The sequence below is a fragment of the Somniosus microcephalus genome, chromosome 4, assembly GCF_052327205.1.
Source record: "Somniosus microcephalus isolate GS21.2 chromosome 4, FLI_Smic_1.0, whole genome shotgun sequence".
NCBI classification, from domain to species: Eukaryota; Metazoa; Chordata; class Chondrichthyes; order Squaliformes; family Somniosidae; genus Somniosus; species Somniosus microcephalus.
Genome location: NC_140990.1, coordinates 201,530,723 through 201,557,060, shown reverse-complemented (window position 1 = coordinate 201,557,060; position 26,338 = coordinate 201,530,723). Strand labels below are relative to the sequence as shown.

At 42.3% G+C, this 26,338-nt stretch overlaps 1 protein-coding gene across 1 annotated transcript in view; it reads left to right on the top strand.

The window, feature by feature from the left end:
• map2 (microtubule-associated protein 2) overlaps nt 1-26,338 on the top strand; it is a 444,966-nt gene that overhangs the window by 295,430 nt on the left and 123,198 nt on the right. Inside the window, exon 6 of the mRNA XM_085985712.1 lies at nt 23,743-24,019. Within this exon, the coding sequence (XP_085841838.1) occupies nt 23,764-24,019 (256 nt within the window). The 5' untranslated portion in view covers nt 23,743-23,763. The remainder of the gene's footprint in view (nt 1-23,742; nt 24,020-26,338) is intronic.

Here is a 26,338-nt window from a genome sequence, read left to right as displayed (position 1 = left end):
TAAAAGAAGTGGCTGCAGAGATAATGGATGCATTGGTTGCAATCTACCAAAATTCCTTGGATTCTGGAGAGGTCCCAGTGGATTGGAAAACAGCAAATGTAACACCCCTACTTAAGAAAGGAGGGAGACAGAAAGCAGGAAACTATAGACCAGTTAGCCTAACATCTGTCATTGGGAAAATGCTGGAGTACATTATTAAGCAAGTAGTAACAGGACATTTAGAAAATCATAATATAGTCAAGCAGAGTCAGCATGGTTTTATGAAAGGGAAATCATGTTTGACAATTTTGCTGGAGTTCTTTGAGGATGTAATGAGCAGAATGGATAAAGGGGAACCAGTAGATGTAGTGTATTTGTATTTCCAGAAGGCATTCGATAAGGTGCCACATAAAAGGTTACTGCACAAGATAAGAGCTCACCGGGTTGGGGGTAATATATTAGCATGGATAGAGGATTGGCTAACTAACAGTAAACAGAGGGCTGCCCTGGGGAGGCAGGTTTGGAGGCGGGACTGCTGGGAAAATGGCAGAATTTGGGGGCGGGTGCCCAACCAGCCCTCAAGCCGCCTCCATGCCATCTTGCCAGGAGGCGGGTAGCCGTCCCGCGCCGGGTCCCATCTCCTTGGAGGCGGAAAGGGATTACAGCCACTTAACTGCCTGTTAACAGGTAGCTAACGGGCAGAAAATAGGATTATCCCCTTTTTGCCCACACAAGTGACGAAGGATGTTCTTGCCATGGAAGGAGTTCAGCGAAGATTCACCAGGCTGATACCTGGGATGGCAGGAATGACGTATGAGGAGAGATTGGGTCGATTGGGCTTATACTCGCTGGAGTTTAGAAGAATGAGAGGGGATCTCATTGAAACTTATAAAATTCTGACAGGACTGGACAGACTAGATGCAGGAAGGATGTTCCCGATGGTAGGGGAATCCAGAACCAGGGGTCACAGTCTAAGGATAAGGGGTAAGCCAGTTAGGACAGAAATGAGGAGGAATTTCTTCACCCAGAGAGTGGTGAACCTGTGGAATTCTCTACCACAGAAGGCAGTAGAGGCCAATTCATTAAATATATTCAAGAAGGAGTTGGATATATTTCTTAAGGCTAAAGGGATATGGGGAGAAAGCAGGGACAGGGTACTGAATTTGGATGATCAGCCATGATCGCATTGAATAGTGGAGCAGGCTCGAGGGGCCGAATGGCCTACTCCTGCTCCTATCTTCTATGTTTCTCTAAGGCTCCGAAACCCGCCAGGGTCACCGAGGCGAGTAGTGGGTCTGCGGGGTCCAAAAGTGTGCTGTGGAGGAGAGTGATGGGTGCAAGTGTGGAGAGGTGAGTATCTGAGGTAAGTGCAACATGTTAGAAAAAGTGTACTTACCTTTGTTTCTTCCTGCAGGCTTCAAGAGTTGGGTATGCGGAGTGTCTCGCACCTCCGCAGTAGAGATGACAGATGGCCGTTGCATTCTCCAATGCAGCAACCATCTAATTTCTACAAAAGAAAGAGTTTTGATGAGGTCTTGAATTCAAGAACTCATCAAACTACAGCGAATGTCAATGTTTGACAGCTTCACAGAGCTGTCAAATGATGACAATGCATCTGTTAAAAACTTTTGACAGATGAAACGTCATATGTTGATGCTCTCTGTAACTGGCTTTCCCTTAATTGGCCTGCTAAGCCCGCTGGATGGGCTTAACAAGGTCAATCAAGGGAAAATATTGTGGGTTGGCCAGAAGTTGATGGAGGCAGGACTGAAACCCGAAAAGTGGGAGTCCCGCCTCCAAAAGCTCCCATTGGCAAAATCCAGCCCAGAGAGTTGGAATAAATGGGTCATTTTTCAGATGTCAAACTGTAACTAGTGGGGTGCCACAGGGATCATTGCTGGGGCCTCAACTATTTACAACCTATATTAATGACTTCGATGAAGGGACCAAGTGTAATGTAGCCAAATTTGCTGATGATACAAAGATAGGCAGGAAACCAAGTTGTGAAGAGGACACAAAGAATCTGCAAAGGGATATAGATAGGCTAAGTGAGTGGGCAAAACTTTGGCAGATGGAGTATAATGTGGGAAAATGTGAGGTTATCCACTTTGGTAGGAAAAATAAGAAAGCAAATTATTATTTAAATGGAGAGATTACAAAATGCTGCAGTACAGAGGGACCTGGGGATCCTTGTACATGAAACAAAAAAGTTAGCATGCAGGTACAGCAAGTAATTAGGAAGGCAAATGGAATGTTGGCCTTTATTGCAAAGGGAATGGAGTATAAAAGTAGGGAAGTCCTGCTACAACTGTGCAGGGTATTGGTGAGACCACACCTGGAGTACTGTGTACAGTTTTGGTCTCCTTATTTAAGGAGGGATATACTTGCATTGGAGGCAGTTCAGAGAAGGTTCATTAGGTTGATTCTGGAGGTGAAAGGGTTGTCTTGTGAAGAAAGGTTGAGCAGGTTGGGCCTATACTCATTGGAGTTTAAAAGAATGAAAGGTGATCTTATTGAAACATATAAGATGCTGAGGGGGCTTGACAAGGTAGATGCAGAGAGGATGTTTCCCCTCATGGGGGAATCTGGAACTGGGGGGCATAGTTTCATAATAAGGGGTCACCCATTTAAAATGGAGATGAGGAGGAATTTCTTATCTGAGGGCCGTGAATCTGTGGAATTCTCTACCCCAGAGAGCTGTGGAGGCTGGGTCATTGAATATATTTAAGGTGGAGATAGATATTTGAACGATAAGGGAGTCCAGGGTTATGGGAAGCGGGCAGGAAAGTGGAGTTGAGGCCAAGATCAGATCAGCCATGATCTTATTGAATGGCGGAGCAGGCTCGAGGGGCCAAATGGCCCACTCCTGCTCCTATTTCTTATGTTCTTATTGTTCTTATGTACTGGGGAAAGAGGGAGCTGTTCCATTGGGACGGGCTCCACTTAAACCGTGCTGGGACCAGTTTCCTGGCGAATCTAATAACTAGGGCTCTAGATGGGGCTTTAAACTAAAAAGGGTGGAAGGATTCAGGTGAAGGGAGATTTATAAATCTAGAGAGAAAAGTCAAGGCCATAGTAGCGATTTGGGTAAAGATAAACAGAGTGTGACAAGAAGAGACAAATGTTTAACAGTAATAGTGCAACAGTGAATAAGGTCAAATCAGGGAAAAATGGTAAAAAGTTAAACTTAAAGGCGCTGTATATGAATACATGAAACATCTGTTACAGGATAGATGAATTAATGACACAAATAGCAATAAATGGGTTTGAAAAATAGGGAGGTCGCATATTACTTGAAAAATAAGAATCTAAATGGAGTAGAAGAGCAAAGGGATTTCGGCGTACAAATCACTAAAAGTAGCGACACAGGTCAACAAGGCCATACAAAAAGAAAACCAAGCACCACAGACTATTTCTAGAGGGATAGAATTAAAAAGTAGAGAAGTTATGCTAAACTTGTATCGAAGCTTGGTTAGACCACACTTGGAGTACTGCATACAATTCTGGTCACCATATTATAAAAAGGATATAGAGGGAATGGAGAAGGTGCAAAAATGAATTACAAGGATGGTATCATAAATGCGAGGGTATACCTATCAGGAAAGGATGAACTGGCTGGGTCTGTTTGCTCTTGAAAAGAGAAGGCTGAGGGGTGACCTAATAGAGGTCTTTAAAATTCTGAAAGGTTTTGATAGAGTAGACACAGAGAGAGTGTTTCCACTTGTGGGGAAGAGTAAAACCAGAGGCCATCAATATAAGATAGTCACCAAGAAATCCAATAGGGAATTCAGAAGAAACTTCTTTACCTAGAGAGTGGGGAGAATGTGGAACTCACTACCACAGGGAGTGGTTGAAGCAAATAGTATAGATGCATTTAAGGGGAAGCTAGATAAGCATATGAGGAAGAAGGGAATAGAGGGTTATGCTGATAGTTAGATGAGGAAAGAAGGGAGGAGTCTCTAGTGGAGCATAAATGCCAGCATGGACTGGTTGGGCTCAATGGCCTATTTCTGTGCTGTATATCCTATGTAATCCTATATGTAATGATGATCTAATAACCATTACAGAGAAGTGGTTGCATGATGACCAAGGTTGGGAACTAAATATTCCAGGGTACTTGATGTTTCGAAAAGACAGACAAAATGGAAAAGGAGGGGGAGTAGCCCTGATAATAAAGAATGACATAGTAGTGAGAAAGGATCTTGGCTCGGAAGATCAGGAAGTAGAATCAGTATGGGTGGAGATGAGAAATAACAAGGGGCAGAAATCACTGGTGGGAGTAGATTATCGGCCCCCAAAGAGTAGCTATAGTGTTGGACCAGGTATTAATCAACATATAAAAGGAGCTTTTAACAAGGGTAATAAAATAATCATGGGGAACTTTAATCTTCTTATAGACTGGGCAAATCAAATTGGCAAAGGTAGTCTGGAGGATGAGTTCATGGAATGCATTCGAGACAGTTTCCCAGAACAGTATGTTGTGGAACCAACCAGCGAACAGGCTATTTTAGACCTTGTATTGTGTAATGAGACAGGGTTAATTAGTAATCTTATCGTAAAGGATGCTTTGGAGAAGAGGGATCATAATATGATAGAATTTCACATTGGGTTTGAGAGTGAAATACTTAAGTACGAAACAAGAGTCTTAAACTTAAACAGCCAATTACATGGGTATGAGGGGCAAATTGGCTGAGGTAGATTAGGAAATTAGAATAAAAGGTCTGACTGTAGATAAGCAATGGCGAACATTTAAAGAAATATTTCATAATTCTCAAAGAATATACATTCCATTGAGAAATAAAAACTCCACGGGAAAAATTATCTATCCGTGGCTAACTAAAGAAGTAAAGGATAGTATTAGATTAAAAGAAAAGGCTTATAATATTGCCATGAAGAATAGTAAATCTGGGGATTGGGAGAGATTTAGAAACCAGCAAAGGATGACCAAAAAATTGATAGAGGGAGAAAATACAATATGAGCATAAACTAGTGAAAAATATAAAAACAGATTGTAAGAGCTTCCACAACTATGCAAAAAGGAAGAGAGTAGCAAAAGTAAATGCGGGTTCCTTAGAGGCTGAGACAGGAGAACTTATAATGGGGAATAAAGAAATGGCAGGGACGTTAAACCAGTATTTTGTATCTGTCTTCACAGTAGAAGACACAAAAAAAACCCAGAAATATTGAGACCGAAGGGTCTAATGAGAGTGAGGAACTAATTAATTAATATTAGTAAAGAAAAAGTACTGGAGAAATTAACGGAACTAAAAGACGACAAATCCCGAGAACCTGATGGCTTATTGGGTTCTAAAAGAGGTGGCTGCAGAGATAGTGGATGCATTGGTTGTGATCTTCCAAAATTTCCTAGATTTTAGAACGGTCCCAGTGGATTGGAAAGTAGCAAATCTAACACTGCTATTCAAGAAAGGAGGGAGAGAGAAAACAGGAAACTTATAGGCCAGTTAGCCTGACATCAGTCAGCAGGAAAATGCTAGAATCCATTGTTAAGGAAGTGGTAACATGGCACTTCGAAAATCATAATATGATTAGGCAGAGTCAGCATAGTTTTATGAAAGGGAAATAGTGTTTGACAAATTTATTTGAGGACATAACTAGCAGGGTAGATAAAGGGGAACCAGTGGATGCAGTATATTTGGATTTCCAAAAGACATTCGATAAGGTGCCACATGAAAGGTTGTTACACAAGATTAGGGCTCATGGGGTTGGGGGTAATATATTAGTATGGATAGAGGATTGGTTAACAGACAGAAAAGAAGAGTAGGAATAAATGGGTAATTTTCAGGTTGGCAGGCTGTTACTAGTGGGGTGCCGCAAGGCTCAGTGCTTCGGCCTCAGCTATTTACAATCTATATTAATGACTTAGTTGAAGGGCCTGAGTTTAATGTATCAAAGTATGCTGACAATACAAGCTAGATGGGAAAGTAAGCTGAGGAGGAAGATGCAGAGAGTCTGCAAAGAGATATAGACAGGTTAAGTGAATGGGCAAGAAGTTGGCAGCTGGAGTATAATGCAGAGAAATGTGAGGTTATTCACTTTGGTAGGAAGAATAGAGAGAAAAAAATTAAATGGTGAGAAACTATTAAATGTTGGTGTTCAGGGGGATTTGAGTGATGTTGTACATGAAACACAAAGCCAATGTGCAGTTACAGCATGCAATTAGGAAGGTAAACGGTATATTGGCCTTTATTGTAAGGGTGTTGGAGTACAAGAGTAAGGAAGTCATGCTACAATTGTACAGGCCTTTGGAGAGACCACGCCTGGAGTATTGTGTACAATTTTTGATCTCCTTACCTAAGGAAGGATATATACTTGCCTTAGAGGGAGTGCAACAAAGGTTCAACAGACTGATTCCTCGGATAAGAGGGTTGTCCTATGAGGAGTGATTGAGTAAAATAGGCCCATACTCTCTGGAGTTTAGAAGAATGAGAGGTGATCTCATTGAAACATGTAAAATACTGAGATTGCTTGAGGGTAGATGCTGAGAGGTTGTTTTCCCTGGCTGGAGAGTCTAGAACTAGGGGGCATAGTCTCAGGATAAGGGGTCAGCCATTTAGAACTGAGATGGGGAGAAATGTTTTCACTTGGAGGGTTGTGAATCTTTGGAATTCTCCAGAGGGCTGTGGATGCTGAGTCGTTGAGTATATTCAAGGCTGAGATCTATATATTTTTGGACTCTAAGGGAATCAAGGGATATGGGGATCAGGCAGAAAAGTAGGGCCAGATTTTCAGTGTGCCATGAGGCAGGCTGTTAGGCGTGCGGGGGGCAAAAATCCCGAATTCGGGGGTCCCGACACCATCCCGCCCAAAACCCACCTCCACGTAAGTTTCAAAGGAGGCGGGTACCCGCCCTGCACTGGGACCCGCCGACCCGAGGCAGGAAGGGATTAGTGCCAATTAACTGCCTGTTAACAGGCAGTTAACAGGCAGTTTTTAGCCTAATCCCTATTTTGAGCGGTGTCGTGTGGGATTCCCGACGGCTCCAAACCACGCCAGGAGGTGGGCCGTCGGGTTGAAGGACTTGGAGGGGTCGAGATGTCGGTGTACAGGTGAGTGATGGGTGCATGAGTGCAAAGGTAAGTGTGTTTGGTGTGTCTAAAGTGTGTAAAGAAGTTTAAATTACCTGTACTTACCTTAACAGCCTTTCTTCCTCTAGGCGTCGGGAGTCCATCGCTCAGCTGGCACTGAAAGCTGAATGGCTGCGATCTGTCAAAAGTGACAGCCTTCAGCTTTCAGTGCCGGTGACAGTTCTAACTGAGTGCGTAGAAGGACTCCGGTTAGAAGTCAGACTGTCAGTGTTTGACAGCTTCAAGCAGCTGTGAAACACTGATATTTCATCTGTCAAAAACTCTTGACAGATGAAATTTCAGTCTGTGATGTCACCTGTTGCCGGATGGCCCTTAATTGGCCTGCTGAGCCCGCTGGGCGGGCTCAACAAGGTCAATCAAGGGAAAATCGCGTGGATAGGCCGGACGTCGATGGAGGCGGGACTAAAACCCGAAAGTTGTAGTCCCGCCTCCTTCCCGACTGCTGAATGAAAATCCAGCCCGTAGAGTTGAGGTCGAAGATCAGCCTTAATCTTATTGAATGGCGGAGCAGACCCGAAGGGCCCTATGGCCTCCTCCTGCTCCTATTTTTTATGTTCTTATTCCCTCTGCAATTTTATGTAAGATATGTAATTTTAAATGGGCTAACTTCAAAGAAATGTGGGAACAGCTTAAGCAAATAAATTGGGCTTTGTTCAGCAACACTGAAGTGCAGGACAAGTAGAACACCTGTAAGCTAGTGGACAGGTACTAAAAGTAATTTAAAAGGCTAATGCAATGTTGGCCTTTATCTCAAGGAGGCTGGAATACAAAGAGGTGGAAGTCACGCTACTGTTGTATAGAGCTCTGGTTAGTCCGCATCTGGGGCACTGCATTCAGTTCTAGACACCGCACTACAGGAAGGATATATTAGCCTTGGAGGGGGTGCAGTGCAGATTCACCAGAATCATACCAGGGCTAAAAGGGCTAAATTATGAGGACAGGTTGCATAGATTAGGCTTGTATTCCCTTGAATAAGGGGTGATCTAATTGAAAACAAAAGCAAAATACTACGAATGCTGGAAATCTGAAATAAAAACAGAAAATGCTGGAAAATACCCAGCAGGTCAGGCAGCATCTGTAGAGAGAGAAACAGAGTTATCTCATTGAGGTGTTTAAGATGATTAAAGAATTTGATAGGGTGGATAGGGAGAAACTATTTCCTCTGGTGGGAGCGTCCAGAACAAGGGGGCATAACCTTAAAATTAGAGCCAGGCCATTCAAGGATGATGTCAGAAAGCACTTCTTCACACAATGAGTAGTGGAAATCTGGAAAACTCGCCCCCAGTAAGCTGTTGAGGTCAATTGAATATTTCAAAACTGAGATTGATAGATTTTTGTTAAGCAGGTGTATTAAGGGTTATGGAACCAAGTCAGGTAGATGGCATTTAAAATGCAGATCAGCCATGATCGCTAATTGATTGGTGGAACAGGCTCAAGGGGCTGAATGGCCTACTCCTGTTCCAATCTCCCTGTAAAGGCATAATCATGCTAACTATATACCTAGAATCAGCAAACATAGATTAAACAAATGTGACTCTAAATAGAAGAACAAGAAAATCAGAATTGAAATAAGAAGGAAAATCAGTCTCTACAAATTATGAAAGAGCTCACTGGGATGAATATCGGAGCTTGCAGAGAGATATGTTAAGATGGTAGTCAGAGCTGAAAAGAGAGACAGAGAAAGCAGATACAAAACAGTAAGAATTTTTTTTTAGAATACATCAACAGCCAGAGGACAGGGATGCAAACAGGGCTGAAATAGAGAAAGATTACAAGATAGTCAATGGCGCAGAATTTGCTGAGAAAATAACGGTGAGTTTAATGTGCATGCCATTATTAGTGTATAAATGACACAGTAATTTGTGGCGAGGAAGAGATACGCTGTCGGCTGCGAATTGCTACAAATTGCTGAATGATTTGCTCTACTCTGCCATTAGCCTCCCGGAAACAGGCACTTGCCATCAACCTCCTCATGGGTGTTAAGAAATTGCTGCATTTGCGCTGTTGAAATGAATTAACATTAAACTTGCTGCAGAAAGTTAGGGCTGGAACTTAATGACGTAAGGACCCTTTTTAATGACAAGATTTATGTTCCTGCAATGCCATTCAAACTCTCGGCCCAGAAAGAGAACAATTGATGCTGCGGAGTCTCATTCCTGCAGGAAGTAAATTAATCCTAGAGGTTTTTAAAATTTAAAATGTAATTCTTTTTCCTTTTCTGTCTCTTTCTCTCTCAATGCAATCTTTCTTCCCTCTTTCTCTTTCTGTATGTAAATTGAATCTAATTCTCACCCTATTTCCTTCCCATCGTTCCTCTTTATCCTGAAGGAGATAGACTGTTGGCCCCATCATTCACCAAGGCCCCAGATGCGCCGTTGATCCCATTATCAACTCTCACTTCCAGCAATCTGCGGCACAAAAATTTTTCAAGCTGAAGGGCGTGAAAAAAATCCAACAAATAGGACATGCTGCGAGATTTCCCACCCCAGCAAATTCTGGGCCATTATTCTGAACGATTACTTCCTCCAAGTATTCACAAGGGAAGTCATGAGCAAATTGCTTCCTAAGTTGCGATAACTCAAATAGAGTTAATGACTGATATAAATAAGATGGAAGTCCTAGATGGGCTAAAAGGTCTCAAAATATCCCCAGAGATAGTTGGTTTTTAATCCAGGAATACCAAGAGAAATTGAGGATCTTTGTGAGTCATTGATCGATAAAAAGGGATTTCACGAACACTGGAGAGATTCCGGTAGAGTGGAAACAGACTAATGTGTTGCTGGTTTTCAAAAAGCAGATGCAGGAAACTACTTCATTGCCATGCAGACTAATGACACTGACTATTAGCTGTAATCATGGGAATTGTCTGTACAATGACCTAACTAACAAACAATCAACATGGATTCAGAAGATGGGAATCCTGCCTAATGAGCCTCTTGGACTTTTTTGAGCAAGTGACATTCCAAGTGGTTTGTGGAAAGCCCTATAATATGGTGTACCTGTACTTACCTAGGATGTACGGCACAGAAACAGGCCATTCGGCCCAATCAGTCCATGCTGGCGTTTATGCTCCACTCGACCCTCCTCCCGTCTTTCCTCATCTAACTCTCAGCATAACTCTCTATTCCCTTCTTCCTCATATGCTTGTCTAGCCTCCGCTTAAATGCATCGATACTATTTGTCTCAACTACTCCCAGTGGTAGCGAGTTCCACATTCTCACCACTCTCTGGATAAAGAAGTTTCTTCTGAATTCCCTATTTGATTTCTTGGTGACTATCTTATATTGATGCTCTTCCCCACAAGTGAAAACACTCTCTCTCTATCAAAACCTTTCATAATTTTAAAGACCTCTATTAGGTCAACCATCAGCCTTTTTTCAAGAGAAAAGAGACCCAGCCTGTTCATCCTTTCCTGATAGGTATACCCTCGCATTTCTGTTCTCATTCTTGTAAATCTTCTCTGCACCCTCTCCAGTGCCTCTATATCCTTTTTATAATATGGCGACCAGAATTGTACGCAGTACTCTAAGTGTGGTCTAACCAAGGTTCAATACAAGTTTAGCATAACTTCACTACTTTTCAATTCTATCCCTTGAGAGGGATAGCTTGGTTTGCTTTTTTATTGCCTTGTTAACCTGTGTCGCTACTTTTAGTGATTTGTGTATTTGTACTCCGAGATCCCTTTGCTCCTCTACCCCACCAAGACTCGCACCCTCCAAATAATAAGTGACCTCCCTATTCTTCCTACCAAAATGTAATACCTCACATTTATCTGTGTTGAAATTCATTGGCCAATTATATGCCCATTCTGCAAGTTTATTAATGTCCTCCTGTAATTTGTTGCAGTCCTCCTCAGTATTGCCTATTGCCCCCCCCCCCCCAAAATTTGGTGTCATCTGCAAATTTAGAAATTGTGTTTTTGATTCCAAAGTCCAAATCGTTAATGTAAATTGTGAACAGCCGTGGTCCCAGCCCTGATTCTTGTGGAACACCACTACCCACCTTCTGCCACTGTGAATAGCTACCCTTTACTCCCACTCTCTGCTTTCTGTCCTGAAGCCAGCCAGCAATCCATTCTGCTACTTGTCCCCTGACTCCGCATTCTCTGACCTTGTTCATCAGTCTATTATGGGGTACCTTATCGAAGGCCTTTTGGAAATCTAGATAAAATTTCATCTTCTGCATTACCCTTGTCTACTCTCTGCTACCTCTTCAAAAAAATTAATGAGGTTGGTCAAGCAAGATTTTCCCTTTTGAAATCCATACTGACTATTCATTATTATATTTTTGGTTTCTAGATATTCTTCTATTTTCTCCTTTAGTAGGGATTCCATTATTTTTCCTACCACCGATGTTAAGCTGACTGTTCTATAGTTCCCTGGACATGTTCTATCTCCCTTCTTAAATATAGGTATTAAGTTAGCTATCCGCCAGTCTTCTGGCACTACACCTTTCTCTAATGAATTATTAAATATGTGTAGTAATGCCTCTGCTATCACTTCCTTAGATTATTTTAAAATGCGCGGACCAGGGTTTTTTTCCTCTTTCAGTTTGATTAGTTTTTTAAAATATATCTCCTCTTTATTTTAAATCCAGTTATTTCATTACTAATCTCATCATCCAATGTCATGTCCACCTGTTCTATCTCCCTGGTAGATACTGAAGCAAAGTAATTATTTAATATTTCTGTCATCTCTCTATCGCTGCCTGTGGTATTATCCTGTCTATCCCGACCTTTTTTTATTCATGTGCCTGTAAAATATTTTGCTATTGTTTTATGTTCCTTGATTATTTAATTTCATAGTTCCTCTTTGCCTTCCTAATTGTTTTTTTTCACTTCTCTCTTAATCTCTTCGTATTCTCCCTCATCCTGATCTCCCCTGCTGTCCATGTACTTAATGTATGCCTCTTTCCTTACCCTCAATTTTCCCCTTCTGGCTTTATTCATCCATGGTGTCTCGTTAGTGTTTAGTTTTTTTTAGTGGAATATATTTTTCCTGGACTCTGTTGAACACCGTTTTAAATGTTTCCCATTGCTGTTCTACGTCATTGTTTGCCAATATTGTTGTCGATTTTATTTTTCCAAGTTCTATTCTCAGCCCCTCAAAATCAGCTTTTCTCCAATCTATTACCCTGGTCTTTGTCATTCTTATGTCCTTCTCAATTATTATGTTAAAGCATATTGTATTATGGTCACTATTGCCTAGATGTTCCCCCTAGTTTTATTTCTCTTATCTGCTCTGGTTCATTCATCTTCAATAATTCCACTTCAATAATCATGTTGGATTCCACCTGGAAGCCTACTCATTTATCTGAGCTGCAGGGAATCAGGGTGAACCTTGGGAATGGATAAACAATTGACTGAAGGATATAAAACAGTGGATACTAGTTAGAGATGTTGGGGAGAAGTTTCCTCTAGTTTTGCCTCCAGATTCAAGTGCAATCTGGGTGGAATTGGCAGAATCAGTGCAAAAGATGGAAGAATTTAAAATATAAGTGAGTTACGCTCCAAACCATTGGGTGCTCAACTTGCCATGCCCCCAGGTTAAAATTGCAAGATTCCGCTGGTTCGGGAAGGCTCTTCAAATTGCAGATTCTCTTGTTTTCTTAGGCGCACAGGCACTAGTAGGCATGGTTTAATAGTTTTGTCATATCAAAAAATATTTAAATTACTAAAACTGACTAGTGTACTCGAATGGAAATATTAAATGTTTCAGTATAATTTTAAGTCATTTTCAGTGCTTTTAAATCCGGTTACTCACAGGTGGAGGACAAGACACCCTTATTAAAAATGCTTATTTTTAATGATAAACTCATTGTTAGCTGTATTAATAAAACTGCACCAGTTTATCACTCTTAAATACATTAAGGAATATTTTTTAACAGAAAAATAAACTATTACGTTCTATTACATGGCCCAGTTGCACTGGTTTATGAATGATTTTAGTTAGTGATTATGCAAATTAATTTTTGCAAAATCTTGAAACATACCCTAACCAGTGCAATTTCAAGCACATTTTGGGCACAATTTCCCATGAATGGTGTTGAAATGACTAAGAATAAAATTGTAAGAGACCTAGGGATCCTAGTAGACTTGACACTCAGCTTGTCCAACTACTGCAGAATAGTATTCAACAGAGCAAATAGAATATTAACTATTTAGCCAAAACAGAATTGGATACAATACTGCAGCTGGGGCCGAACTACTGTTTTATATGTTTAGCATAACATTCTGTCTTTTGTACTCTTTGCCTCTATTTATAAAGCCTAGGATCCCATATGCTTTATTAACTGCTTTATTAACCTGTGCTGCCACCTTCAAAGATTTGTACACAAGCACCTCCAGGTGTCTCTGTTCTTGCACCCCCTTTAAAATTGTACCATTTAGTCTGTATTGACTCTCCTCATTCTTCCTACCAAAATGTATCACCTCATGCTTCTCTGCGTTGAATTTCATCTGCCATGTGTCCGCCCATTCCACCAGCCTGTCTCTGTCTTCTTGAAATCTATTACTATCTTCCTCACTGTTTATAACACTTGACAGCAGCAGAACCATTTCCAGCACCAGCTGTCTGAAAAATTTTTGACAGTGGTTATGATCTGAAATTGTTGAACACAATGTTGAGTCCGGAAGGTTGTAAAGTGCCTAATTGAAAGATGAGTTGCTGTTTCTCGAGCTTCATTGAAACAATGTAGGAGGCCAAGGACAGAGAGATCAGTGTGGGAGTGGGATGGAGAAGTAAAATGGCAAGCGACCGGAAGCTCAGGATCACCCAATCTGCATTTGGTCGCCCCAATGTAGAGGAGGCTGCATCGTGAGCAGCAAATACAGTATACTAAATTGCAAGAAGTACAAGTAAATCGCTGTTTCACCAGGAAGGAATGTTTGGAGCCCTGGACGGTGGGAAGGGAGGAGATGAAAGTGTAGGTGTTGCATCTCCTGCACTTGCATTGGAAGCTGCTGTGGGAAGGGGAACAGGCGTTAGGAGTGATTGAAGAGTGGATCAGGGTGCTGCAGAGTGAACGATCCCTTTGGAATGCTGAAGGGAGCGGGGGTGGAAAGATGTGTTTGGTGCTGGCATTGTGCTGGAGATGGCAGAAATGCCAGAGGATGATCCGTTAAATGTGGTGGCTGGTGGGGTGGAAGCTGAAGACAAGGGGAACCCTATTGTGGTTCTGGGAGAGAGGGGTAAGGGTAGAAGGGCGGGAAATGGGACGGACACTTTCTAGGGAACTGTCAACCACAGTGGAGGGGAATCCTCGGTTGAGGAAAAAAGAAGACATATTGGGAGCACTGGTGTGGAAGTTGACATCGTCGGAATAGACGCGACGGAGACAGAGAAACTGAGCGAATGGAATAGAGTCCTTACAGAAATCAGGGTGGGAGGAAGTGTAATCAGGGTAGCTCAGGGAGTCTGTGGGCTTGTAGTAGATATTAGTTGACAGCCTATCCCCAGAAATGGAGATACAGAAGTCAAGGAAGGGAAGGGAAGAGTCAGAGATGGTCCATGTAAAGGCGAGGGAAGGGTGGAAATTGGAAGGAAAGTTAATAACATTTTCCTGCTCGGGCCAAGAACAGGAAATGGCACTGATGCAGTCATCAACATACCGGAAAAAAAGGTGAGGGAGGGGACCTGAGTAGGACTGGAACAAAGAATGTTCAACATATCCCACGAAAAGGCAGGCATAGCTAGGAACCATAGGCTACAAGAGTGACACCTTTTATTTGGAGTGAGTGAGTGCAGTCAGAGGAGATGTTGTAAGTAAGGATATACCAGTCAGATCACAATTTGAGAACTGCGCCCACTTCTAGTTGTTGAGACACAAAGCGGCTATTCAAGTGTTGGAGGCAATTCAGAGAAGAGCAGTGAGATTGGTCCCTAGGGTCAGAGGTTTAAATTGTGAGGAAACACTTTGGAAAAGCTTAGACCTTTCAGCCTTCAAAGGAAAAGATTGAAAGATGATTTTAGAGGTATACAAGATGGTAAGCAGGATGCAAAAGGTAAATCTGGCATAGTAATACAAAGTAAATTGTGACGAGAACAAAGGGACACAGCTTCAAACTAGTAAAAGACAAATTTAGGACTCATGTCAAGGATATTCTTCACACATTCAATGGATTTTGGGTAGAGTGGTGGGCGAAAACTCTGCATCAAAACTCAACCTTTCCAATAATTTAATGGGGAGAATGTAAAGTCTTTCTGTGTGGATGAATTAAGGTGAATCAAATGGCCTTCCTCATCTGGCGATATACTTGTGTATAAGATCGCCTTCCTAATTTAAACTCACCTAACAGTAACATCAATTTCTCACTTATATGGGAGTAATGGGTATTGAAGCCATTTTACTTTTACTACAATAAAATTGAATTAAAGGGGCAGTATAAAATCTGTTTCTACATCATTGCTCGAGCTGTGCATATAATTAATTACACTGGGTGCAGCTGGTCCAAGGTTGTAATTGCCCTTTGTTCCCTAGATTGCCAAACACTCCCTTGACCAGTCATTCCTTGCAGTTGGAAATCAGGGCTATTTAAATTATATATTGAGTCTTCTGAAACACCTCATTTCTCCCAGGGTGTAGCAGCTGTTTAAAATGAGCATTGAACCAGCATCTGAAGCACATCTTGTCCCTAAGGATACATATGTGTCTTAGTTGATGTGTTCAGCCCAATCTCATCCCTGGCTGATCGCAATTGAAGTAGCACAGGCAGGGAGGGTTATTTATTTGAAAGAGCATTATGCTCTTAAAAGTTTTCATTTACAAATGAAACATCACAAATTATTATCATTGATCCTTCTGAAACTTCTTTACAAAAATGGTGGTTGATTTTAAAAGAGGACAGCAACTAATTTCAATGTTTCCTCTTCTTCCTACAAGATCAATTGTTTCACGTTATCTCCCCCTTATACCAGCAGACTGGCACAGCAGGTTTCATCATCACCAGTGTCCTTGTGCATTCAAAATTACTGCAGGTGCACGCACTGGGTTGCCAGTTCGAATCTGATTAAGATTCTCTTTTTGATGCCTAAATTAAGCGTTAAAAGTTGACCTACATGTACGATGGTGTGCATTAGCTGATATGGAATGAAAATATTTACAGAGTGTTTTAAAATATATTTGTGGCCAATGCTTTCAGGCCTTGACACAAAGTAAACATTCTGACTCTCTGGTTCTTGTGTTTTATTTTAACATGGTTGTTGGCTGAGTCATTGAGGTTTTGTAATCAAATGGCATTTAGCAGTGAGTTAGATTAAGGGGAATGTAAGGGAAAAACAAAGTTGGATACTATTACAGATCAGTAACATGAACGACAAATATGGGAACACAGGCCCGCAGCAGTTTTTACAATAGGCATTTTAAAAGTGCAATCTTCACACAGTTTTCAAATGAAAATTATTTTGTGACATTTACACTGAATGTGTCACTTGTGCTGATGTACAAGTTGAACCCTAAAGTCACAAGAACATTCATGAAAGCGTATCTTGTTCACTGGATTTGATGATGACTAATGGCACATTTACTTTGGAGAACTGCTTCAAGATGGACTGTCTAATAGCAGCTTCCAATTCTGCTTTTTGTATTGCAGGGTGGGTATCTAGAGAAGCCGTATGGACTTTGAAACAGCTGTAGAAATGTTGTGCTGGTGCATCCGGTGATTGAGAAAAGGCAAATTGCTTCACTGTCTGTGAAGAGCTCAGTCAACTGTTTTGACTGTCACGTGATGTTATGCTACTGGCCTTGTACATGGAACATGAATAATCCTTACCATTGGTGTCAGGGCTGAAATAAAAAAAGACTTCCATTTAGACAGCGCTTTTCACAACCACTGGACATCCCAAAGCTCTTTACAGCCAACAAAGTACATTTTGAAGTGTAATCACTGTTGTAATGTAGGAAACACGGCAGCCAATTTGCACACAGCAAGCTCCCACAAACATTAATGTGATAATAACCAGATAATCTGTTTCAGTGATGTTGATTGAGGGATAAATATTGGCTAGGAATCTCCCCTGCTGTTCTTCGAAATAGTGCCACTGGATCATTTACACCCACCTGAGAGGGCAGAGGAGACCTCGTTTTAACATCTCATCTGAAAGACGGCAACCTCTGACAGTGCAGCACTCCCTCAGTACAACCCTGGAGTGTCAGCCTAGAGTTTTGTGCTCAAATCTGTGGACTGTGTAAGGGGTGGTGTTTGGGGTCAGCTTCGCCTCTGACTTATGAGCGGTTCGAATCGCTCCCACTCCCTTGGTTCTAGACCTTGGACTTATTTGGGGGCTGTAATGAACTTGCAACAGACAACTGAGTTGGTGAAAGAACTTGGATTTTATTTGAGACAAGAAAATATACACAACACAACAATCTTATCACACTAAAAAGGGGGAACACTCCGGAATATACGAGGGAGACTAACAATAGACAGAATACTTCACCCCTCCCAATCCCACTACACTAACTTAGTTGGACTCCAGAGGACCAGGGAAAATGCTCACCAAATGACTTCCTTGACAGTTGTAGAGGTTCGCGATTTCGGGGTTCTCTAGGTGTGGCGGTTGGGGCCTGCCGTACCCCAGACGCGGTAGAAGACTTCACCTGCGTTGCTTTTTCAGTCTCAGCGTGTCCGCTGATGCGTATTGGATCTATCGGGTAAGTACCCAATTTCTTTCGGTCAGAGATAGGGTTTAGAATCTTTTCATCAAATCTTACCCAGGGGTAAGTCAGGATAGTTTGTAGAGAGGAAACAAACTTGGGAATCTTCGGTTTCTCCCCGGTTGGTTTCTTGTTGGCCGCGGTGGCCCAATATTACCTAGTTGCTGGTAATATTTTTGGTTGTTTGTTTCTTGGGGCCTTTGGCGTCTTCTCCTGGCTCGGATACTCGTGACTCGTCGTAGATTTTGAAGTACGTTTCTTCTCCGAACCGAACCGAACTCCTTGACCGAACGAGCCGATTCCTCTCTCTTCCTTTCTCCATCTCTCTGTGCGATGAATGAGCATTTCTTCTGAAAAAGCAGGCCCCAATTATACCATTTGAGGCCTTGCTTATCTGCCCACCAAATCTTCTCTGTCCCATTGTCATTTTTGGCGGGCTCGTTAACATTAATAGTTTTGAATTCTTTAATGGGTTTCGAGCTGGTCCCATCTATCTTAATTGGTTTCAGTTGGTGTGAATTAGTTTTGGGATGGTCCATCGAAACCTAAATTGGTTTTAAATGAATGTTTAATCTTTGGTCCGATTTGTCTGATTTGTCTTTTCCTGCTGGGGTCAGGGCCCCTTTTGTTGGTCAGTGACATGTTCTGCATTATCCATACTTTGGATGGCTCTGTAATTTTTGGCGGGAACTGCTCTTCCGTAGGCCTATTGTCATTATGTAAAATGACTGAGACAGTCCAGAACGTTCCCAGACAGTTTGGCTTATGCCAATACCCAAACTGCTTGTTTTACAGAGGCCCAACACAACCCCTTTGTCGCAGCCTTTCACAGGCCTGGACATGCCTTTTTAAAATAACCAAAATCCTGGGGTTTTGACTTTAAGCCCCCTTTTTGGCCCAATATTCTTTAAACAGTCCAAAAATCTCTTCTTTGGGGTAATCTTCTTGGTTTGGGGACTCTGCAGAACTTTGTGAACCTTACAACTGGGACTACGAACCCACAACCTTCTGACTCAGAGGCGAGAGTGCTACCCACTGAGCCACAGGTGACACAAAAACCCATCTACTTTAGAGATACATGACTCCTCCAATGGCAGAAGCACTGCTGTATTATATTAGGAGTATGTCAGTGACGGCAGCGGAACCTTCAGCAGCAAACTCAATATAAATGGGTTTGAAAAGGTCTTCCTTTTCAAATGATTATAATGGCCCTGCACCTCATTCACAATTCTTTAGTGTGATTAACCAACTGCCGAAGTTTAAATCATCTATATGTGCCGAGAATAAAAGTGGACCCACCACTGAATCTTGGGATACTCTACTTCCAAACCTCTAATTCAAGCAACACCCATTGCCCTAACCCTTTAACATTTCAGATGTAGACCCTTCAACAGCACTGAAATAATTACAGATGAACTGCATTTAAAAGGAATGGAACAAGGGAAGGAAAAATTCTCACTCACTCATTCACTGGCCCCCTCCCACACAACCACATCTTCAAAATAAACTTTATTAAATTTGTCAAACAAGACTTTCGAAACGTCAACTCAAATTTCTCTCCACGGATGTTGCCTGACTTGCTGAGTTTTTCCAGCATTTTCTGTTATTTTTAACAAATTCATGGTCACTGTCCTTGATTAACCCATGCATTTCTAAATGCCCACTAATTGTAACTCAAACTATGGATTCTATTAGTTGGCCCACAACTGACGTTGGACTAACTGGTCTACAGTTACCCACTTTGTCGTGCTCTCCTTTCTTGAACAAAATAGTTGGCTACTCTCCAGTCCACTGGCACAATTTATGTATTTAAGGAGAATTGAAAAATTGTGGCCTTTATCTCCTCTCTGATGCCATCGGGGCCTAGTGACTCATTGGGCAATTTTGCCAGCCCTGGAGAGGCGGGGCTGCTGGGAAAATGGCAGAATCTGGGGGCGGGTTCCCATCCCGCCCCCAACCCGCCTCTGTGCCATCTTCCCAGGAGGCGGGTAGCCAACCCGTGCCGGGTCCCGTCTCCTGGAGGCGGGAAGGGGATAACAGCCACTTAGCTGCCTGTTAACAAGTAAACAGGCAGTTAAGAGGATTATCCCCAATTTTCCTGCAGAGGCGCGGACTTCCCAACATCGGGAAACCCCCCCAGGTCACCGAGGTGAGCAGTGGGTCTGCGGGGTGCAAAAGTGTGCTGTGGAGGAAAGTGATGAGTGCAAGTGTGGAGAAGTAAATATGTGAGGTGAGTGTAAAGTGATAGAAAATATTTACTACCTTTGTTTCTTCGTGGAGGCTTCAACAGTTGGGGAACCGGAGACTCGCACCTCCGTGTTGGAGATGACCGATGGCTGCTGCATTCTCCAATGCAACGTTCTCTGTCACTGGCTTTCCCTTAATTGGCCTGCTAAACCCGCTGGGCGAGCTTAACAAGGTCAATCAAGGGAAAATAGCGTGGGTTGCCCACAAGTCGACGGAGGTGGTACTAAAACCCGACAAGTGGGAGTCCCGCCTCCAAAAGCTCCCCATTGGCAAAATCTAGCCCATCCATCTTGAGAAATGCTCATTTTTTTTAAGAACCAGTTCGCTTTCTACGGTAGTATCTAACAGTTGTTTCATATCCTCCTCTAGTACACCTACATTCTCACTTCCACCATAAATTGTAAAACCCAATATAAAATATTTATTTAATATCTCCACCATACCTTCATCCTCCACAAGTTAACTCCCTCCTTCATCCCTGAGCAATGCTACCCTATGTTTAACAATTATTTTACTTTTTATATGCTTATAAAAGCCCTTACCATTTTGTTTGTTATTTATTAGTCATTTTTCATATTCAATTTTAGCCCTTCTAATATTCCTTTGACCTCCTTATTACACTTTCCATATTCTCATGATTTTCTTTGGTATTGTTAACCCTAGCTTATCATATGCCTCCTTTTAAGTTTTAGTCTTGCTATTTATCCACAGAATTCTGCTTATTTGAAAATTTCCTACTGAAAATCTCTACCCACTAAATTGAGGCCAGGTCCCTTCTTGCTGAAATTTGCCTTTTTCCCAGTGCAACACCTGTATCTTTGACTCCTCATTATCATTTTTCATGATTGGATTGAATCGAACTATTGCTGCAGTAATGTTTTCCACCAGCTGATGGCGATAGGTTATACATAATGGCCCAGATTTTGCGCTGGGTAATGATGGCGAACTGTCAGCAGTCGCCGTCAATATCCCTCTGAAACTGACTAACGTCAGGATTTAGCGCATGCGCAGCTAAACGTGGAAATCCTGAAGTTAAGGTCAGTCATTCACTGCTCTGACACAGGCTGGGCTGTGGACACCCCCCCCTCCCCCCACCCTACATAGCCGGCAATCTGTGAAATCAGTGGAACTGATGAAAACTTGAGCTTTTCTGTGCTAATATCACTGTTAAACATCCCATTAAATGTTGAGCCTTGTTGGAATAGGTGTAACTGGGGTTTTAACAGTGTATTGACTGCTAAACAACTGTTCTGGCTCTGAAAACTAATTTTATATTTGCGGAATGTCAAATTTCTCATTATGATAAAAATTCTTAGATTAAAAAAAATATATATTTTTTAAAGTTTGTTCATGATGTTTCAGCTTCTACCTTAACCCCACGAAAATGGGATCTCGCGCTTAACCTCCCCATGATTTTCATGAAGTTGCTGCATTTGCACATTAATTGCCCATTTAACACACCACAGAAAGTTAAGTTTAGTAATTAGTAGTGTCGGACCCTTTTAACAATGTGATCATTGTTAATGATTGCCAATCAGCCCCAATCTTCATTTCGCTCTCTAGCATTTTAAAAAGTGCAGATAATCAGTGCTATTATAGTTCCTGGTTTGCCGTCTGTGAGAATTCTTCAATGTAATTGGCTGCTTAGACAGCTTGATGACGTCACTGCTGCTCTACGCTGGGAATCCCCTATTGACAGCTCTACAATCAATTACACATCAAAGAAGCTAAAGTTTTCCTTACAGATACCTGTGGGCAGTTTTCTTCGAGGTCAGTGGCTATCGCTTCGCCGCTGACCGCAAAGTATGGGCTAATGGTTTTAAAAATCATTTTACACAACATGCCCAGATTTTGCTGAAAAAATAACCTCGCCTGAACAATGCACACAGTTATTAATGCGCAAATCGACCAACAACTTGTGGCGTGGAAGAGCTATCTTGTGAATTGAGAATCACCACAAGTTGCTGGCCGATTTGCACCACTCCGCCATTAACTTCACGAAAATGGGATCTCACGCTTAACCTCCCCATGATTTTCATGAGGTTGCTGCATTTGCACATTAATTGCCCATTAAACAAGCCAAAGAAAGTTAAGTTTAGTAATTAATAGCGTAGTACCCTTTTAACAACATGATCATTGTTAATGGTTGCCAATCAATCCCGCGTGTCCAGAAAGTGAACAGTTATAAGCGTGAAGTCTCATTCCTTCAGGTTGTGAATTGTTTTAGATTTTAAAAATGTCAAATTTTAAAAATTTTATTTCTGTCTTTTCCTTTTTCTCTCTCAATGAAATCTTTCTTTCACCCTTTATTTCTCTTTCTGTACATGACATTGAATTCACCCACTCTAATTCGCCCTCCTTCTCAGTCCTTCCTCTGTTTATTTCTCAATCTTAAATCTCATTGGTTAAGGAGATACACTGTTTGTTTGTCCCATTGTTCACCAAGGTCCCTGTTGCCCGCATTGTGCTGTTAGCTCGCACTTCCAGGAACTTTGTGGGTGAAAAATTAAAAAAACCTAAGCATACACGAACAAGTCTAAGCAACTGAGCATGCTGCGAGATGCCCCACTCCAGCAAAATCTGGCCCTACAGCACCATCTCCTGTGACTTCACTCCAGCCATTTATAGAGGAGTGAAAATGTGATGATGGGTTTTTGTTCTCCATTTTATGCACACACCACACAACAAAGCTGGGCTTGCTTCTCCTCCACCACCAATTAGGGAAAAAAATACGTAGCAAGAAGGTGGTTCCTGCTTTTACCAAGACAGGATCCTATGAAGGAATTCGGCCTTAAATTATCCGAAATAAAGGAGAAATAAGTTTGTAAATTTAGTTGGGAAAAATAATCCTTGGAATTTACATGGAGAGTCTTCTGAAGCCAGTTCTGGAAAAAACAAAATGTCAGAAAAAGTACATTCCAAAGGGTAGGAATTCTTACAGTGGGAATGCCACCAATGTAGTCGTGAATAGTAGTTTCCAATCAAATAATCTCCATGGTGTGCAGCAGTTTACCACAGACAGTAGCTATAGTGACTGAATCAGTATGTTACGAAAAACAAAAGCAAAATACTCTGGATGCTGCAAGTCTGAAATAAAAACAGATGCTGCCTGGCCTGCTGATTATTTCCAGTATTTTCTGTTTTTATTTCATTTTTTCTAAAAAAAAAAAGACACTGACTCTGAGGAGATTTCTGTTACAGTCCTGTTGTCTCCTCTTACTCGTACCACATGTTAATATAGGAAACAACAAGAGAAATGGGGGAAAAAATCCACTGAGCAGCTTTGTGCACACAGCAATGGATGTGGGTGTGCAAGTGCACAGTTCTGGTACTTTGGTTTACCAAGAGACTATGTACCAGTGATGGGGAGGAGAACATGGGAAGAGTTATTGTTTAAAAACAAATGCACAAAGCAACATTTTGAGTTTAATTATTTATTTCCTAGCAAAAGAAGATTTTAGGTAGACAATACCGTACCTAAGATCAGCAGAAACAACTTCAACAAGATATGATCTATAAAATCACGGTACACCCCTGACAGTGAAATCACAGACCAATGTGTTTCCAGTGTAGAGAAAAACCACCTGTAATGCTGGTGACTAAATTGTCACAAACGGTTTTCTTTTTAAGCGTTTGACATTGGTCATTAAAGTAGTTACTGTAAATTATCTGAAAGTGAAATTGAGTGAGGAGGAGTGTTTGGGTTTGTGTGGTTAGCAGTCAGTCTTAATAACTGGCACAATTATTCTAATTACAGCTGAGAGTTTGACAAAGAAGAATGGCAGATGACAGGAAGTCTGAGGCGAATGCACCGCAGTGGGCCTCGAACACTCTCCTCGAGGCTTCTTCACATCAGTTTGCTGCAGATTTTAAAGAGCAGAGTGCTTCAGGTGAATGTATATCCAGGACTGAGAATGGCTACTCGTTCAGAGAGCACCCTGCAGAGGCACAGGATGGAAGTCAAACAGCCTACACAGTGACAAAAGCAAACGGGATCAATGGGAAATTGACTGCCAGAGATGGAGCAACAGCAGGTAAAACAAATTCTGCTCCTTTTATCTTCTCTATAGCATATAACAGGCAGTCCAGTGCCTGATTATCTGTTATACACATTCTTCATGGTTGCTGCTTATATTTCTCTCTATGCCTTCAAGTAAAAACTTTAATGAAAGCATTAAAAGACAATTAATTGGATAAATGCAATCATGTCATTTTGAAATATGTATTTTCAGAAATACATATTAGAAAACTAAAAAAGATTGTTTAAACCTTTATTTTGTACATTAGAAATTTAAGTTACTGAAAAAAAGAAATGGCATTGGAAAAAATAAATCAGAAACCATTTTGAGAGATTTGTTGGAATCCAGTGGGAAAATTTCACAATCTGAATGATGACTTTATGTAAGCAAAACTCATTAAAAATGTGCGCATAGGAATTTGTATTGGGAAAAGTATGACACAAATGAGATATTAGAAAGTCAAGTTGTATAGACCAGCCAGCAGCTCCATACCTGCTAGCTCTTCCTAGCCATATACCAGCTCCTGATGTGGCCATCCCAGCACTACCGTAGCCCTTCTATCTCCAATCCCCAATTATCAGCTCCACTGTCTTTCAAAGCCACAAGCCAATATTGCCAGTTCAAGGTGCGTCTTCTCATGCCTCGCATCCCGTCATCATCGTCTCCCACGCTGCCTTTCTCGGCAGGTCCAACAGCCCCAGCCTAAAGTTACTGATCAAATGACTCTGCCTCTAACTTTAAAAAGAAAACACCTTTACTGATCCTGCATTCATTAAGTAGAGAAAACATTTTTTTTTTTTTTTTTAAAGCAGTTTTTGTCTCAGGCAATACTTTAATGGTGCTTGCCATATATGCTGATTGGGGTATGCCTCCCCCTCAACCATTCTCTCCTCCTCCTGTCTCCTCTTTCCTTCCCTCTTTCTCTGCTCCATATCCCACTTCTTCCACTCCCCTTCTCCTTCAAACCTAGCCTCTGAACCTACAGTATCTTCCCCCGACTCTAACTCAGTGGTAACTTCCCATTCTCTCTGCTCTACCTTCCCCCTCACCCCAGCCTCTAACCTTTCTCTACCTTTAGAAGTTATTGAAGGGAAAAAATAGCATTTGAAATAAACTTCAGGAACCATTTTGAGTGATTTGTTGGAATCCAGTGGTAAAATATCACAATCTGAGTGATTTTACATAAATGTGGGCATAGAAATTTGTATTTGGAAAGGTTGGAATCAAAAAGTATGACACAAATGAGACAACACCCCCTCCATGGCCAATATATCCTTCATTTCTTTATCTGAGTCTAAAATGGTTCTTCTTGAGTTATTTTACAACTTCCAAAAAAAACATATTCCACTGAGAAGAAAAGGGTGTAAAAGAAAAGACAGCCATCCGTGGCTAAGTAAAGAAATTAAGGATAGTATTCGACTAAAAACAAGGGCATATAAGGTAGCCAAATCTAGTGGGAGGATAGAGGATTGGGAAAACTTTAAAAGACAGCAAAAAATAACAAAAAGATTGATTAAGAAAGGGAAGATAGATTATGAAAGTAAATTAGCAAAAAATATAAAAACAGATAGTAAGAGTTTTTATAGTTATACTAGCTGAAGTGCCCGGCGGTGCCGAGGGTCTTTTGAGGGCATGTTGTTGTTGGAAGAGAGAGAGCGAGCGACTGGGGGGAAGGAGGGGGGGAAAGAAGAGGGGGGGGAAAGGGGAAAGGGGAGGGGGGGAAGAGGGGGAGGGGGGAAAGGGGAGGGGGGGAAGAGGGGGAGGGGGGAAAGGGGAGGGGGGGAAGAGGGGGGAAAGGAGAGGGGGGGAAGGGGAGGGGGGGAAGGAGAGGGGGAGAGGAGGGAGGGGAGGGAGGAAGGAGAGGGGGAGAGGAGGGAGGGGAGGGAGGAAGGAGAGGGGGAGAGGAGGGAGGGGAGGGAGGAAGGAGAGGGGGAGGGGGGTGGGGGAGGGGAGGGGGGAAGGAGAGGGAGAGGGGGAGAGGAGGGAGGGGAGGAGAGTGGGGGGGGAAGGGGGGTGTGGGGGGAGGAGAGTGGGGGGGGAAGGGGGGTGTGGGGGGGGGGTGTGGGGGGGGAAGGGGTGGGGGAGGGAGGGGAAGGGGGGAGGAGGGGGGGGAAGGGGATGAACGGGAGGGGGGGTGTGGGGGGGAAGTGGGTGTGTGGGGGGGGAGGGGTGTGGGGGGGAAGGGGGGGTGGGGGGTGTGGAGGGGTGTGGGGGGAAGGGGGGTTGGGGGGAAGGGGGTGTGAGGCGGGTGTGGGGGGTGGAAAGGGAGGGGGGGGAGATAAACTTAAAGTACAGGAAACTTTGTGCTATCCGGCACCCACTCTACAGAGTTAA